Here is a 16406-nt window from a genome sequence, read left to right as displayed (position 1 = left end):
TTGCTAGCTCATATGAAATTAACTTAGAACAAGATGTTGGAATAATTCAAATTATTCGAATTAGGTAAAGAGAGAGAAATTGACGAATATATGTGATATAGTCATCTATTATAAATTTGAGATAGAGTTTTATGTTTAAATGTGATTTAAATATTAAAAATATGAATACGAGTTCATATTCGAAAGTTCGAAATTGATGAAAATGATCAAAGTTGTAAAAAGTCAAAATGTTGACTTTTGACTTTGAAAAGTCAAATTTTGACCTGCTTTATATTCAAATATGATTTGAATTTTGAAAAAATGAATGTGAGTTCATGCTTGAAAAGTCGAAATTGGTTAAGACGGACAAAAGGGTAAAAAATCAAAATGTTGATTTTTACTTGAAAAAGTCAAAGTTTGACTTTGACTTAAATGGTCAAATGACCATATTTCCCTTGGATTAAAGTTAGTGGGAAAAAAAATCCAACATTTGTTAGATAATCCCACTAACACTTAGTGGGATAGGCGACTACATGAGATGTAAACACCTAGTCCACTAAGTTCCACTAAAGGTTATTGGATTATTAAGTGTTGAGATTTAATAAACTAATTACATTGAATTTTGCATGTAATTAGCTTATTTAAAGGCTACTCCTTCAATTTCCATCACTCTCTCATTTTTTCCTTCATTTAACGGGTCTCATAATATGGTTCTAAGTCTGAAGAATAGCGGGTCAACTCTAGTGGTGGTCCCAGTTTGAGTTCGTGAGAAGATATCAAGGATTTCGAAAAGCTTCAAAAATACGTTTCCGATTAACCCTAATTTGTTATAATTAAGGTAGTTTATGCATGTCAATCTCTAAGAGTTTCGATGCATTTAGAGTAGTTTTTTATATGTAATTTCGTTGCACTTGTATGCTTTCCATTAGGGAAAAGTTCAATAAATTTTATAATTAAATTTTCCTCGATGCCATTAGTGAAACGCGAGTCATGACGTCGGGAAAAGTCCTATTCCTCGATGTTTTTGAGCTGCATGCTTTGGCATTTTCTGATCTACCATCGTTCGTCAATCGTCGTTCGTTACTCATCTACCATCGTTCGTCGCTCACCGTCGTTCGTCCTCCCTCGTCGCCGACTACAAGGTCAGTTTTCTTTTTTGTTTTTGAAATTATGAAAACGTATGTATATATTGTGTAATGTATGTATTCAAAATAAATTATGTATATATTGTATAATGTATGTATGTATATATATATTGTAATGTGTGTATTGATATTATGAGTAATTTGAATTTAGGATTGTATGTGTAATGTATTATATAATGTATGTTCTTATGTGGAACTTATGATATGAGATTTTGTGTAAATTGAGTTGTACGTGTAAATTCTTATTCATATGTGTAGTGTATGTTTTTAGAATTTGAGATTGAATTTGATATTTAATTTAAATTTGAATTTTAATATGAAATTCAATTCGAATTTGAATTTTTGTAAATGTTAGATATTTAATTAAAAATGTTGACATAATATGTTGTTGATTTATTTTATGGCTATCCTACAGTTATGGTAGCCTAGTTTTTTATGTCAAAATTAGTTTCTAATCTATCAGTAGTGTTGGGGATTCTTAGGTAGCTTTTAATTATGTGTGAAGTGTTAGGTATGTTGGAAGTGTTAGGTAGATTTAAACTTAATTTTAGTGCAAGATGAGAGATTTAACAATATAGCTTATTCATGGAGTAAATTGGAGTACGTTGAAGTAATTGAGAGGAGAGATATAAAACTAATCCAATCTATTTATATCTTAAGGCTTTTAACGAGATGGACAAGAGTTGAATGAAGCTTAGGGATAGGTTTTCGATTGAGTATAGAGAAGGAGTTTTCCAATTTTTAAAGGTTACAAAATATTACGTCAATAATTATGGACAAATAAGGTGCCCATGCAAAAGTTGTATGAATTCAAATTGGGACTCATTAGAGGGTGTTGAACGACATTTATTAACCACTGGAATAGTCTTCTCCTATATAGACTAGGTGTATCGTGGAGAGCTCGTGAACTTGCACAAAGGTATGCAAAGACTCGATTAAAGAATGAGCTATAGTAGTAATTTTTTCTCATGAAGGAACTAGATGCAGTCCATTTCCCGAAGAAAATGAAATGTTAGGTATAGTACATGATTTACAAGCTTGTATTGAACACGTAGAGGAGATGAATGAAGGTTTGGAGAATGAAATGTCGTTTAATAGTGAGGTAGATTTAGAAGAAGATATAACAAACGTGATATTTAAGGAGTTGTTAAAACAAGAAAGTCGTGAGCTATACCTCGGCTATTCAGAATTTTCATCCCTAAACTTTTTTATTACGATGATGCATGTGAAGGTCCTCAATGGTTGGAGCAATAAGTCATTTGACATGATGTTAGAGATAATATAAAACATGTGTTTCCAATGTGTGGTACCAGTATCTCTAGTTCATTATATGAAACCAAACGAAAATTGTGTGAGTTGGACTTAAGATACGATACTATTCATGCCTGTAAGTATGAATGTGTATTGTTTTGGAAGGAGTTTGAAGATTTGCAACAGTGCCTGACTTGCGGTGAGTCTCAATACAAGGTTAGTTCTAACAGATCAAGGAAAAAAATTCCATAAAAAGTATTGTGCTACTTTCCGTTAGTGCTGAGATTATAACACTTGTTTGTATAACAAGAAAGCTCGACAGACATAAGATGACATAAGGATAAATGAATGCAAACAGAGGATGTGTTAAGACATCCAACTAATGCAGATGGATGGAAACACTTTGATTCTGAATTTTCTAATTTTGCTTTAGAGCCACGGAACGTTTGTTTGGGGTTAGCTTCAGATGAATTTAATATGTTAGGTCATATGAGTATCTTGTTCAATATGTGGCCTGTGGTGTTAATTCCTTACAATTTGTCACCATGAAAATGCGTGAAAGAGTCAAACTTCTTTATGTCATTGCTCATTCCCTGTCCAAAATCTTATGGTAGGAAAATTGATGTGTACATACAACCATTAATTGAGAAACTGAAAAATTTATGGACTTTTGGTGTGCGTACATATGATTGTCTTACATATTAGTGTTTTCAGTGCGTACATATGATTGTCTTACAAAATCTTGTTCTGGATAATTAATGACTTTCTGACATATGATGACCTATCTGGGTGGAGTATGAAGGGGTATCAAGCATGTCTCATTTGCATGGGAGATAGATCATTGTTCGGGATAAGAGAAAAATAGCTTTCATGGGACATTAGTGCTATCTTTCAGATAACCACATTTTGAACCTTTTGAACATTAATGTAATCGTAACTTTTGTTATATATGATAGAACTAAGACATGCACAGCGAAAAAAGAATTGAATTTCTACTCTAATTGCCACAATTAACAAGTAACCCTAAACTAATCAAATTAGGGTTTTAGGAAATATTACCTTTGAAGCTTTCAAAAACTTTGATACCTCCTTAGCAATTCAAACCGAGACGACCACTAGTGCTCAACTACTATCCTCTGGACAAAGAACCGGGTTGTGGGACCCAATTTGATGTAGAAAGTAATGAAGATAAAAGGAAATTGGAAGATAGAAGTTTTTTTTCTTGGTTGAGATATTGGAGTATATTAAAAAAGGCAAAAGTTTTCAACCATTTGAAAACTCAGCTATTTATAACCTAATTACATGCAAAAATGCATGTAATTAATTTGTCAAATCTCAACACCTAATGTTCCACTAACAATCAGTAGAACTTAGTGGTGGGCTAAGTGTCTACATCTCATATAGCCACATATCCCACAAGAGTTACTGGGATAATCCAACAAAATGTTGGATTTTCCCACTAACTTAGTCCAAGGGTAAAATGGTCATTAGATATTTCAAGTCAAAAGTCAAACTTTGATTTTTCTTAGTCAAAAGTCAATATTTTGACTTTTTACCATTTTGTCCGTCTTGACTAATTCCAACCTCCCGAGCATGAATCCACATTCATTTTTCCAAAATTCAAATTACATTTGAATATAATGCCGGTCAAAGTTTGACTTTTCAAAGTCAAAAGTCAACATTTTGATTTTTTACTATTTTTTGAGCTTCTTAGTATGAATCTGCATTCATACTTGTAGTATGTAAAACATAAAGCTCTATTTCTAATTAGAAGACCGACGACTATATCACTATATTTGTCGGTTTCTCTTTCTTCTCCCAATTCTCCCAATTCGACTTATTTCATCACACTGTTCTAAGTTTAATCTATATGAGCTAGCATGGGAACCTAATGGACCTATAGATCATGGGCTCCAACGATTCAAAATTAACTAGCTAAACTCTTTTAGACTGAGTTAATCAACATTCGTTAACTGACTGGTCATTCCTCTAAGGGTCATTCCTCTAAAGTCCCGTAATTGCACTCCCCTCACTATAGATATATTTGTGTCCATTTGATAAAACCATAATCAGTAAGTTAATCCTTCACAGGTTGCTCGTAACCTTGGATGGGTCAAAATACCGTTTTACCCCAAAGATTACATCTTGCTCCTTATATCCCACTAATCCACTATTAAACAATTGGTTTAAGGTTCAACCTATAAACTTAATCCCTCTCGGGCCAATAAGAGGGTGGGGCCCCTTGTTCAAGACTTGGATTCAGTGCTTAAGAGAACAACCTATCTACTAACCTTAAGACGGGTAGGAGTGAATTCCATCTTGTACCCTATGTTCCTAGCTATCCACCCGATCTTACCCCTGAAATGGGAGGCTTATTGGGTCAACGCTGATGAGCTGCCCTTACCTATGCAGATCTGAGGATAGTCTCGTGTGAACAGGAGTTCATAATTAACTCAGGATTAAGATTAAGTTACCTAGGTCATCAATAATCGAGATAGTCAGTTTTAAACAGTAAACGGTGTTATAACGTAAAAAAAAAAAAAGACTAATTCATGGTTCAGTCTAATGTAAACACTTTACATAGGATGCCCCTACTTTCATGTCTCTACATGAACGATTCAGGATCACCTCGTTTGTACTACAAAGTGGGCCGCATCCATAGTTTCTCTAAATAAGGCGCTCAACCTTTATTCATATACTATAGACTATTTGGGTTATATATAAGGAGGTGGAAGAGATGGTGTTGACAATCAAAGAAGCAAAGAAGCTGAAAACTTGTGTCAAACGATGAAACCAATTTTTCATTTTTCAACTTGCTTTCTTCAGGAAAAGTCATGAAGAATGGTGCTCCAGAAGCTGAAGCAAATTGAAAGAAATCAGCAAGAAAAACAAAATTTCGAATCATTCAATAGCAGTCTGATGTTAATTTGAAAGGGTTTGAACTATAGAAGAGTTAGAAGCTAACGTTGATCAGAAAGCTCTTTCGACTTCTAACAACTTTGATGAATGATGCTTGAGCTGAAAATGAAGGGAAAGAGATGAAAATGTAGGTAGAAATGAAGGAAAAGAGATGAAATTATAAGTAGAGGTTAATTCGCAAATCTAGAGTAGTCTCTGATTTGAAAGCTGTTTGGGCTGTAGAAGAGCCAAAGGAGCATAATACAGTTGCAAATCTTCATTACTCGTGTAAATATAATAAGAATGTTTCATTAAACAAAATCTATTTTCATCACAGCTTTTCCATTCTATTCTAATTATTCTACAACTCACTTCCATACCTACTTCATTTAATGAGCCATCCTTATTCTCTTGTCCACACAATGAAAAATAAAATGCATGTATTAGCTATTATTTTCTTATTCTCTTGTGCAAAGAAAAGTTCCAAATTATTACATTATTCTAAAGAAAAATGTAGTATTGACATTTTAGGTCCTAAAAGCAAGGTCTGCCTAAAAGAAATAGAAAAATATTAAAGAACTGAAAATAAAAACAAGAAAATAGAAAAGTTATTCATGGTCTGCTAATTCTTTTTCTTTTTCTTTTCTTTTCTTTTTTTTTTTCCGTTTTCCTATTCGTAGGTGTTAAGATGAACTTGCACACACACATCAACCATCGACTGTTTTTATAGCTCAACTTTACTGCAATTTGTTGCCAATACCTTAACTCATACAATATCGAATTCCACCTTCTAACCTCATTTCCTCTAAGCATTTTATCGCTAACATTGGCTCCCATTGAGTAGTTCGCCCAACTTTGTCCTGATTCTCAAAAAATCCATAATCCTTCACATTCAAATTTTCAGGAAAAAAAAATGGTGGAGATCAAAAAGTGATTCAACCTGCATTTTACGAACATCCAAGAAAAACTAAACTAAATGTATGAAGTTAATACAAAAACAGGAACAAACTCATCTTTTTTCAGAGACATACAAGCAAGAAAAAGTAAGTAAATTTTAACTTCCACAGGAAAATATATCTATATGTATATAATTAAAAAAAAAAAAAAAAAAAGGTTTTCAACTCTAAACACGTAGCCTTCTGAAATCCACAAATGCTGAAGGTTTCTGTACATAAAAATGGCAGCATAAACCAAAAAACTACAACCCATTTACCAAAAGCAACATTTCAAAACTACCACCATAATCTAAAACATCTATACACCATATAAAGATCTGATTCTCCTAAATATCTCCATTTTCTTTAACCTTGGCATTTTCATTCTAATGAAATGTAATATCATTTCACTTTGATCCCCCCCCCCCCCCCCCCCCCCCCCCCCTTGCGCAAGACCTATGTGTATCCTTTCTTTCTTACATGATTTTCCATTAAACTAAGAAACTGATTAAAGACAAAATAAAACAAACCAACCTCAATATAATATGTTGTTGACCTAATAGCTTTTCAACCGGCTAACAAGCAGATCGAGCAGCACCGTTTTGCGAAGCTTATGATATTTGGTCAAATTGAGTTCCTTTGCAATAACCCTCAGATCTACTAGAGTCAGTTTCTGCAGTTCGAGAGCTGAGGAAGGTAAAAGTGCTAAAATTTTGGCTATTTGATCGTCAATGGTGGCACGTGACTTCACCGTTTGGTTGTCGTCCCCAGTTCCACCGTTGGGTTTGATTTGATCTGAACTAGTATCAACAAGAGATAAATCTATAAACTCTTCACCAACCAGCATTTTTGAAGTCCCTTTGCTTTGGGACAAAGGACCTAAGTTCTTCTCAACGTCAAAAGCACCATCCTGCATCTCAGCCTTGGGCTGAGAAGGCTTCCATTCAAGAGGCCGATCTAAGGAGACATCTTCTCCAATTGCTCCCGTCTTTCGACTCTTTTTCTCTTTTGAAATAGAAGTGTGTAATTTGCTCTCTCCTCTCCTCTCAGTAAACGCTTTCCGCTTATGATCCATGTTCAAATGTGACTTTTCACGAGAAACATTAACATTATTAGAATCTTCCGGCAATAACTTGTCGGTCTCCTTGGTGTGGGTTCTGACCATAACATTTCCCTGCTGACCTTGCAGTTTTGTAAGCAACATTATAAGAACATTTGAAGAGTCAAATGAACCAGGTTTTGGAGTCTCCGAAGCTTTTAGATAGTTGTCCACCATCCCTATTGTGTTTGAAGATAAACATGAGGAGGCACCAATTCCAATGGATTGAGGGAGAGCTGGCCCGGCATCACTCTTGTTTCTCTTTGTCCTCAACAAAAAATCAATTAGCTTTTCCTCTATATTGGGATCAAAAGATCTTTTACTTCCACTGAGTCCATCTCTTTGTCTTGGGACATCTGGGTTGGCCTTTTCAGCAACAGATTTCCCTTGCTGCTTGTTTGAAAGAAGGTTAAGACTTTAATTGAAAAGCTAAAGTCACCCAATACTTCATTACTTTGTTTTAATTAAAGCACCCAATTACATTTCAAATTGAAAGAAAACCAAGTTTTCAAACCTTCTGTCCTTTTAGAAGGTTGCATTCGCCAACTACATTTGAAGCTGACTTCAATCTTCTGCTCTTGGATGAGTTATTTATAAGGTGTTCCTTAGCTTCCTCAATCTTTACTTTTGAAACAAGTTTCCGATCGTCTGTCTTCAAGCAACTATTTTCTTCAGTCACAAATGAATTTAAGCAAAATCCACCAGTGGTAATTTTCGCCTGTAAGGAAAATTTAAAATGTAAGCATCATAAGATTGAGTGACAGTTTGAATACAAAGCAAAGTGGGAGACTAATAAGCATATTATGACTTAATTACACTGTTCAACATTTGAGCTATCACACAAATGCTTTACCTTCCTTTGATCCAGCTAAACACACCATGACACTAACTGAAACTAAAGCAATAATACCTTAACTTCTATATCGTGAATGCAATCATTTTCCTTGTGCTTTTGAACTGAACCATTGGGCATCGTATCCCCTGCCAACAAAATGCTCTTCACTCCTGTTTCTTCGCTTTTGACTTTCGACCCCAAAATGCTTGAGGTTTCACACAGTGGACTGATCAACTCCATCTCAGTATCAGGACTTTGGTTGTTCACGGTTGCATGCTGATCCTTTTAACAGAATTAACATATTTTTAAAGGGAAAAAAGGAAAGAAAATTCACTGCAGATGACAGAAATTAACAATTAATCAATAAACTAGTGACTAACTTTACAATTTACCATGAGGTTCTTTTACCAGGATGCTATATTCAAGGAACAATTTCTTCCAACTAAGCAAAACAAAAGGACTTCAACAGTAGTTAGATTTTAGCCTAGGTACAAAACTATAGTAAAGCATCTAGTTATGGCTTGGCCATGATCAGAATGACATATTGTGCAAAATAGAACAGAATTAACATTTTAAAAGACAACTGTCTGGATGTATATTACAGTTAGATCCATCCCATCTATATATTTCTATAAATATTTGTCTGAATTTATGTTAAGTAGAATGAAAAGAACATCTTAGAGCAGTCACAAAACTGTACAAAAGCTGTTTATTATTTCGATCTCTATGCAAGAGATTCTATTTAGCTTTAAGATCTACAGAAAAATTGCATCTTTGCTAGTACCTATGATGATTAGGGCTAATTTTCACTTTCCTCCTAAATGCTCAGAAATGGAAAATATGCAGCAACATCTCATATCTTTTAATTCAAAGATATTAGATTGACAAATGACAAAGCAAAATATTCATCCAAATGGGCAATAGGTCAAAGAGTGTGTGCGTAGGCTCAAGGTGCAGCCTCGTCACCTTGCTTCAAATGAGCGAGGCTCTCTTAGTGAAGCACACACATCATTGCCTTAATTTTAAGGAAGAAAAACATAAAAATTCCTAAAATATATTATTTTTTCTATTCAATCTCGTATAAAAGATATCTTTTCTTGTCCATGCTTTCTTTAAACAGAAAAAAAGAACAACACGTATAAGAACTGGCGAATTTAGTATAGGCCCAAGCGAGGCTCGAGTCCCCCTCAACTTTATCCTCTCTATATTATATATATATAACGGATATAATAACAATTCCAGAAAATAGCCTAGTGGTAAAACAGTCTTCCAGCCCCTCTAGACCCAGGTTCATGCTCCACTCCGTCATTTTTTCCGGATTATTTTTACTAAATAGACTGTACAACAGTTACGAATACTAAGAACTAAATGCAACTTAAAACAGTTTTCAGAGATTAAATCATTCTGTAAAAATGCAAAAAAAAATTATATCCCCCTTGCAAAAATCTCTATGTGCAGTATCTTACGGGACCGTGACAATTGAAAGTAAAATCATGAATATATGCTTTATGCTTTCATGAAGGTTTCGGTAGTCTTCTTTCTCATACTTGATGAACACCGACTTTTTAGATGTCAGAGAGTACAGAGAAAACCTGCCCATCATCTTGTTCACAATTGTCTCCAAGAAAAGGCTTCAAAATCTCGTACAATTTCTCTGCCTGTTGTCTATGTAATGATGACTGATCATTTGTATTAATCTTATCACTTTGTCTCAAGCTCTTCATTGAATGGTCAAGAACGTCAATCTTCTCTCTCAGAGCAGTACAGCATGCTTCAAATTGGTTTCTACTTTCTGTCCATGCCAGGTTACATTGAAGCAACAACAGATTTTCTTCAAGATCATCGATGTCAGCATCTGCTTTCCGTATTAAAATCTTCAGTACTTGAACACAATACTTTTCATTCATAGCATTTTCTTCTATAACATCTACGATCATAAAATTATAATAAAAATAAGTAGCCCAATTGTCAGAATAAAACAAAGAAAAAAAGTGGGTCTAGGATAACAGAATTCACATAGTTTTTTTCAAAGAACAAAAGTTAAATCAAGTTTACCTTTCCCATTACCAAAGTAAAAATCAGCCTGCCATCCAGATTCCAGATTGTAACTGCTTTCATTGGCATCGAAAAAGGAGAAACCTGGAACAATCCTTTATAAACAAATTAGCTAGAAGCTTGATTATTCAGATAAATAGAGGGAAGTGGTAAGGAAATCAGTAGAACCTTGATCATATGGCCAATCCCACAGATCCTCGTCCATGGAAGTCTCTGAAAATTTATCCTGCAAAAACAAATGTCCAGCACCATATTAATTCATCAATGTGCAAAAGAGAAGAACAGCAATAGAACACCTCTACCAATCAAGAGATAAATAAACAAAAGTCTATTGATGATATCATCCCAGTAACCAGATAAGTCAATACCATCAGCTCATTACATCTATATTTCAAAATTTATCAGAAACATGATGTGCTTTCACTTCACTGCTAAACAATCTGAATAAAAAATGATAAACTACAACATTGAGTACACAAGATCCCTAGGATGAACATCCTGAAAGCATGGTGGACTCACTACCAAATTGAATATTCAAAACAATTAAACTAATAATTAAAAAATGTTTCACAATTCTTTATCAAATTTTGGGAGAAGAACAATTCCTTATCATCAAGTTCCCAAAAAAAGAAAATCTAGATAGAGTACCAAATCAAAGTACTAGATTGATAATATTCGCAGAACTTTCAGAGAGATTATAACTCGATTTTTTTACAAATTGAAAAACATATCAGGCCCAAAGGCTATAAATATGGCCCTCATCATTGTATTTAACTTAAGTGAAGTTTATTGATGATTAATGAAGAATAACTCCCTTTATGAATTTTAGCCTTCTTCAATCAATGTTTAACACAAACGTCGCAAAATGGTATGCTACAGTCGATAAAAAAAAAAAAAACCAAGAAGCAGATCAAACTGTAAATAGCAAAGAAAAAAAGCTTCAAAGTTACTGACATTAAAAAAAAAAAAAAAAAAAAAGCCAAACAGAAAAGTAAAGTAACCAAAAAGAAATCTCGACATCAAAGCTCAAGAGAGTAGAAAACACGGTGAAACGAAACGAGAAGAGTAAAACCAACTAGCTTGCATATTCTCAAAACGCGAAGCATTTCTCAGAAATACGGTCGAAAAATTAACAACCAAAGCTAAGAAGACGACGATTTCCAAGAACGATAAAAAATACAAATAAAAGCTAGCGATAATTAATGAAGCCAAGCAGCAAAAGAAAATTAATAAATGATAAAATGCGGAATACAAAGCTGAAGAAAGTAAGAAACAATGCAAAACGAAAAGAGAAAAGTAAAAAGGCAACCAGTTCGCAGTTTCCGAAGAACGCAGACTAATTCTCAGCAACGTAGTCCAAAAACTAAAATTCGAAGCTCAGAAAAGAAGGATTTCCAAGAACAAGAACAATAAAAAATATATATATAAGATTACATAAACCAGTGACAATTAACGGAGTCAAACATCAAAAGAAAAGTAAAAATAAAAAATAAAAATCTCGAAATGCAAAGCTCAAGAGAGAGAGAGAAATAAAACGAAATGTAAATAAAACAGTAAAAAACCAACCATCCAGCTCCCAAATTCCGAAGAACGCAAACTATCTCTTAAATGAAATTCAAAAACGAAGAACCGAACCGAACCTCCAAATATTTCCAAGCACACAAACCAAAGCTAGCGACAGTTAACAGAGCGAGATAGCAAATGAAAGGAAAAATTAACAAAAAAAAAAAAAAAAAAAGCACTCGAAATGAAAGCTCAAGCTACGAAACAATGAGAAAGGAAAAGAAAACAGTAAAAATAAATTAAAAAAGCAACCAGCTCGCAAATTCCAATCAATGCAAACAACCTCTGAGAAATGCAGTAAAAAAACTAGAAATCAAAGCTCATAATGCAACGATTCCCAAGAAGAACGATATATACACTACAAAGATAGAGAAGGAACATGAAAACAGGAGGAAGAAGATAAAAAAAAGCATAAAAAGAGGAAATGCAGCATGTTTCCAAGAAACGAAGCAAGAAAAAAACAAACATAGAGGAGAAAAGGTTAGTACTGCCAGGGGTACTGGTACTGTAACTGCAACAGCAACAGAGGAGAAGCGAGTGAGAGGACAACGCAAGGAGGTGCTGCTGCTTCACCAGTAGAATCCACATAGAGAGAAATGAGAATGTGGAGCAGAGAGAGGCCTCTAGGGTTTCTGAATCGTGGAATTTGAGAGAGGGAAAGAGAGAAGGCGCCAAGGAAGTTTTTTCTTTTTCTTTTTCTTTTTTTATTTTTTTTTTTTTGGTTTGGGCTGACAGAGGAAGGAGGATGCAACTGAAAGGGACGAACGGTCTCTTTCGGAAATCACGCAGGGGAGGAGAGGGATCCTTTGCAGGATAAAATTGTAAAATTCATTTCTTCGACATTGACACCAACAAGTTTTGGGCCTACTGAATCAGAAAATTCTCTGGTCCCACCATTTGGATCGGATATTTTACTAAAATAACCCGTTTTAGAAAAAAGTGAACCGTGACAATGGTAAAAAAAAACAAGTGTGCCAATACAAAATAATTTATAACCACTTACAAAATAACCAATTTTATAAATATTTTGATTTATACCCCAATCGCTTTGATATAAGCAATTTTTTTGTTTGTATTTAAAGCTCATTCAATTTTATAAAAATATTAAATAAATATTTATTTTGATACCGATGATTCATAATATAATTTCTTCATTGTACGTTTCATAAAGTTTGGTTAATATTTAGTAACATTTTATTATATCATACATAATACATAATTTTTTATATTTATAATTTAATGTTTTCGGGTTATATAGAGTCATAAACATTTATTTTAGTATTTGAATTTGAAAGTTTAGTTTAAAGATCTCTAAAATTTGAATTTAGAATGGTATCCTTCCCTAAAATTGTGCATTTGATATAATAATAACTCCATATGAAGACTGTATTTCCCCTATAATTATGCATTTAATGATCCTTTCATTAAATTGTTTATTTAACATAATAATAAATTGGAATTAAAACTTTCATAAAATGATCCATTTAATGAGCCTCACATAGAATGATTTTATTTTCCCAATAATTTTGATGCATGTAACGTCCATATGATTATTTTAAGAAAAATTTTATCAATCATAAACATCGTGATACTTGATTGATTTCCCTAAAATAATAACAAACGTAATTTCAAAATTTTATAATAATATTATTATTATTCTTTATATATTTACCGTAAATGTTATTTAAATTTTTATTTTAAATTTTAATTTGAAACTTCCAAAATATTAAAATTTTGATTTTAAATGTCAATATCTCATACAAAATCATAATAATTGTGTGATTTTTATATGAAAAAATTATTTAATTGTACTAATAGTTTCTTATGAGATTTTTATTTTGAATTATACTAATATTCGATTTTATTTTCACTACTATGAATAATTTCGTGTTTGTCTATGAATTTCTTTTACAGCAGGCTTTGACTTTATTGTACGGCTCTTTTGGGTTTCTTTTACTTCTATCCTTTAGTGTTATTTGTCATGACACTGCATCGTGTGAAGACAGATTTTTATGGTAGATGGATAGAATCTTTTCGATATATTGACTACCACGTGGTTGATGTATACGATCCATGTTCATCTTCATTTCAAGAATTCATACAATGCATTCAAGGTAGAATTTTCCCATATTCAGATCCTTTTGTGTGTCGGGTTACTCTTTATTGGAACGGATGCAACAATTCAAACCTTATTCGGATTGTTGAAGACAAGGAAGTGTATTGGCTTATGTTGGTTATATTGAAATTCCCCAACAATGATTTAGTTGTGGTTGTTGATTCTATACCTACTGGTTAGATTGGAAATACACCGTATTTGAATAATGAAGTAACTAGACAGCAACGTTCACATAATGTATCAGAAATTATTGACATTGATTTGTTTGATTCACCAAAAGTTGGAATACCTATTAAGGTGGGAGTACAATTCAAAACTAAGTTAGTACAAAAGAAAGCAATTTATTTGTTGATCATGAACAATAGTTTTGAATTTGTTACAATTAGGTCCAATCGCACATAGTTTGACATTCGATGTAAAGATTTATCATGTCCATGGTATTTACTTGCTTCTGTGTTAAAAAAGCGATATTTGGATTGTTTGTAAGTTTATGGATACCCACTAGTGTGTTGTTGACATTGTTAAAAAGGATCACAAACAAGCAACTGGATTGTTTCTAAGTGTACAAAGTCATTTTTTAAAATGAACGACAATGCTCCATGTCGCCCTTGTAATGTTATTAACTACATGAAGCTTAACCACATAGTAAATGTAAGTTATGATAAGGCTTAAAAAGGATGTGAGATTACATTGAATTCCATTAGGGGTACCCTAGATGACTAGTATGCAATGTTGGCAACATTCATGGATGCATTAATTAAAAACAACCTAGGTATAATTTATATATCAAATACACTTTATTTGTTATTAGTTCTATTGGTCATTTTGAAAATATATTGTAATTATAATGTTGTGTTTATTGCATTGTTAGTAGGAACGTATACGATTGAAGAATCAGACGACAACAGTTGATTTAAGTTCTATTTCATGGCACTTGCAGCTTCAATTGATGCATGGAATTATTGCGTGCCAATTATTTTAGTTGATGGTACAGTGTTAAATAACAAATATCTTGATACGCTCATTTTTGCTTGCACTATTGATGAGAATTCTCAAATTGTACCACTAGCTTTTGTTGTAGTTAATTTAGAGAATACTTGTCATGGGCATGGTTTTTTTGCAATCTTAAATCTATTTGTAGGAAAAATAACGAAATGGTAATTATGTCTGATGCTCACAAAAGTATAGAAAATGGGTTTAATGCAGTGTATGAATTAGCTAAGCATGGATTATGTGCATTCCATCTGTATAAGAACTTGAAAAAGAACCATAAGTCGCTTCATATTGAGGAATCGTTCCACAGTTGTGCCAGAGCTTATATCCTGTTGATGTTTGAGTTCTACATGAGAAAACTTGATCATCTTTCTCTATCAATTAGGCATGAGTTGGAAGCTAATGGTAGACATAGGTGGGCTATGACATTTTATTAGGAGAAAAAGATACTCGGTATACAACCAACATTTCTGAAAGCATGAATTCAACATTGAAAGAATCTCGAGAATTACATGTAATTGGTCTTGTAGAATCAATTCGTAGTTTGGTTAAAAATTGGTTTTATGAACTTCGCACCAAATGAAAATTTCAACATACGAAACTATCAGTATATGCAGAAGATATTATTCGAGAATCTTTAAGAGAAAGTCGCTCAACGAAGGTAAGTTGTTTGACACTTGAACAATAATTGCAATGATTATCTACACACTTATTTATGAATGACATTGGCTTTAACAATTTGACATATATATTCTATAGATCAACATGAATTTGAAGTCCACCATAGTAAGGAACAATACGCTGTCAATATTTTGGTCCGCACGTGCTCATGTCGTCAATGGGACCTTGATTTGATCTCTAGCTCACATGCATGTATTGCCTTTTCTACAAGGAATCTTAATTTGTATACATACACTAATAAGTTTTATTATGTTTCAAATTTGATAAACTTGTATAAGAATGCAACATGTCCTATTGGTAGTGTAGACCAAATTAGGAAAACCTACCAAGGTGGCAATGATAGACTTCTTCCGTGCAAGTCAGACGCCAAGCTAGAAGGCTTAAAAAAAAGAGATTTTTGTCATTTTCTGAGAAAAAGACGACTGTTCATTGCAGCATGTGTTGTCAAAGAGGTCACAATTGTAGATCTTGTAAAGAACTCATTCAACATTAGGTATTCATGGAAAGGAACTGGAAGAGAGGATGGAATCGAGTGAAAAGGACATTCAGGATTTAAGAGAGTTGCTAATCAGATTGAAAAAAGGGATGGAACAACTTACCAAAGACATCAGGGAGAACACAACTAGTAGAAAGAAGAAAGAATCAAGTACTTCGTGTAAATTCTAGAACTTCCTTGAATTATTTTGCTACGGTAGTCGGTTGTGATAAAGTTATTTTTTAATAAAAATAAAAATAGAGAAAAAGGAGAATAAGGGAATATATATATATTGTTTTTAAAGGAAAAGGGAAGGTGGGGAATTAATAAATAGAAGAAGAAGAAGTTGTTTTAAAAAGAAAAAGGGAAGTGTGGGAGTTA

The 16406-nt window shown here is 33.2% G+C and overlaps 1 protein-coding gene across 1 annotated transcript; it reads right to left on the bottom strand.

Annotated features, from left to right (window-relative positions):
* Nucleotides 1-6665: 6665 nt before the first annotated feature.
* LOC105434402 (hypothetical protein) lies at nucleotides 6666-11862 on the bottom strand. Its single transcript, XM_031884365.1, has 7 exons — nucleotides 11764-11862; nucleotides 10366-10423; nucleotides 10198-10281; nucleotides 9735-10069; nucleotides 8218-8424; nucleotides 7822-8025; nucleotides 6666-7697 (listed from the first exon to the last, which is right to left on the bottom strand). The coding sequence occupies exons 1-7, from the start codon at nucleotides 11764-11766 to the stop codon at nucleotides 6765-6767; spliced, it is 1824 nt and encodes a 607-aa protein (XP_031740225.1). The 5' UTR covers nucleotides 11767-11862; the 3' UTR covers nucleotides 6666-6764.
* Between the last annotated feature and the right edge of the window lie 4544 nt (nucleotides 11863-16406).

This window comes from Cucumis sativus, chromosome 4, assembly GCF_000004075.3.
Source record: "Cucumis sativus cultivar 9930 chromosome 4, Cucumber_9930_V3, whole genome shotgun sequence".
NCBI lineage: Eukaryota > Viridiplantae > Streptophyta > Magnoliopsida > Cucurbitales > Cucurbitaceae > Cucumis > Cucumis sativus.
The sequence above is the reverse complement of the archived record's forward strand: the minus strand, read 5'-3'. Positions and strand labels throughout refer to the sequence as shown.

Excerpts from the sequence above, each read along its gene's own strand:
- LOC105434402 (XM_031884365.1), bottom strand. Across the intron at positions 10,282-10,365 it reads GGATTGGCCATATGATCAAG|GTTTCTCCTTTTTCGATGCC; the intron begins GTTCTACTGATT and ends GGATTGTTCCAG. Across the intron at positions 7,698-7,821 it reads ACCTTCTAAAAGGACAGAAG|CAAGGGAAATCTGTTGCTGA; the intron begins GTTTGAAAACTT and ends TCAAACAAGCAG.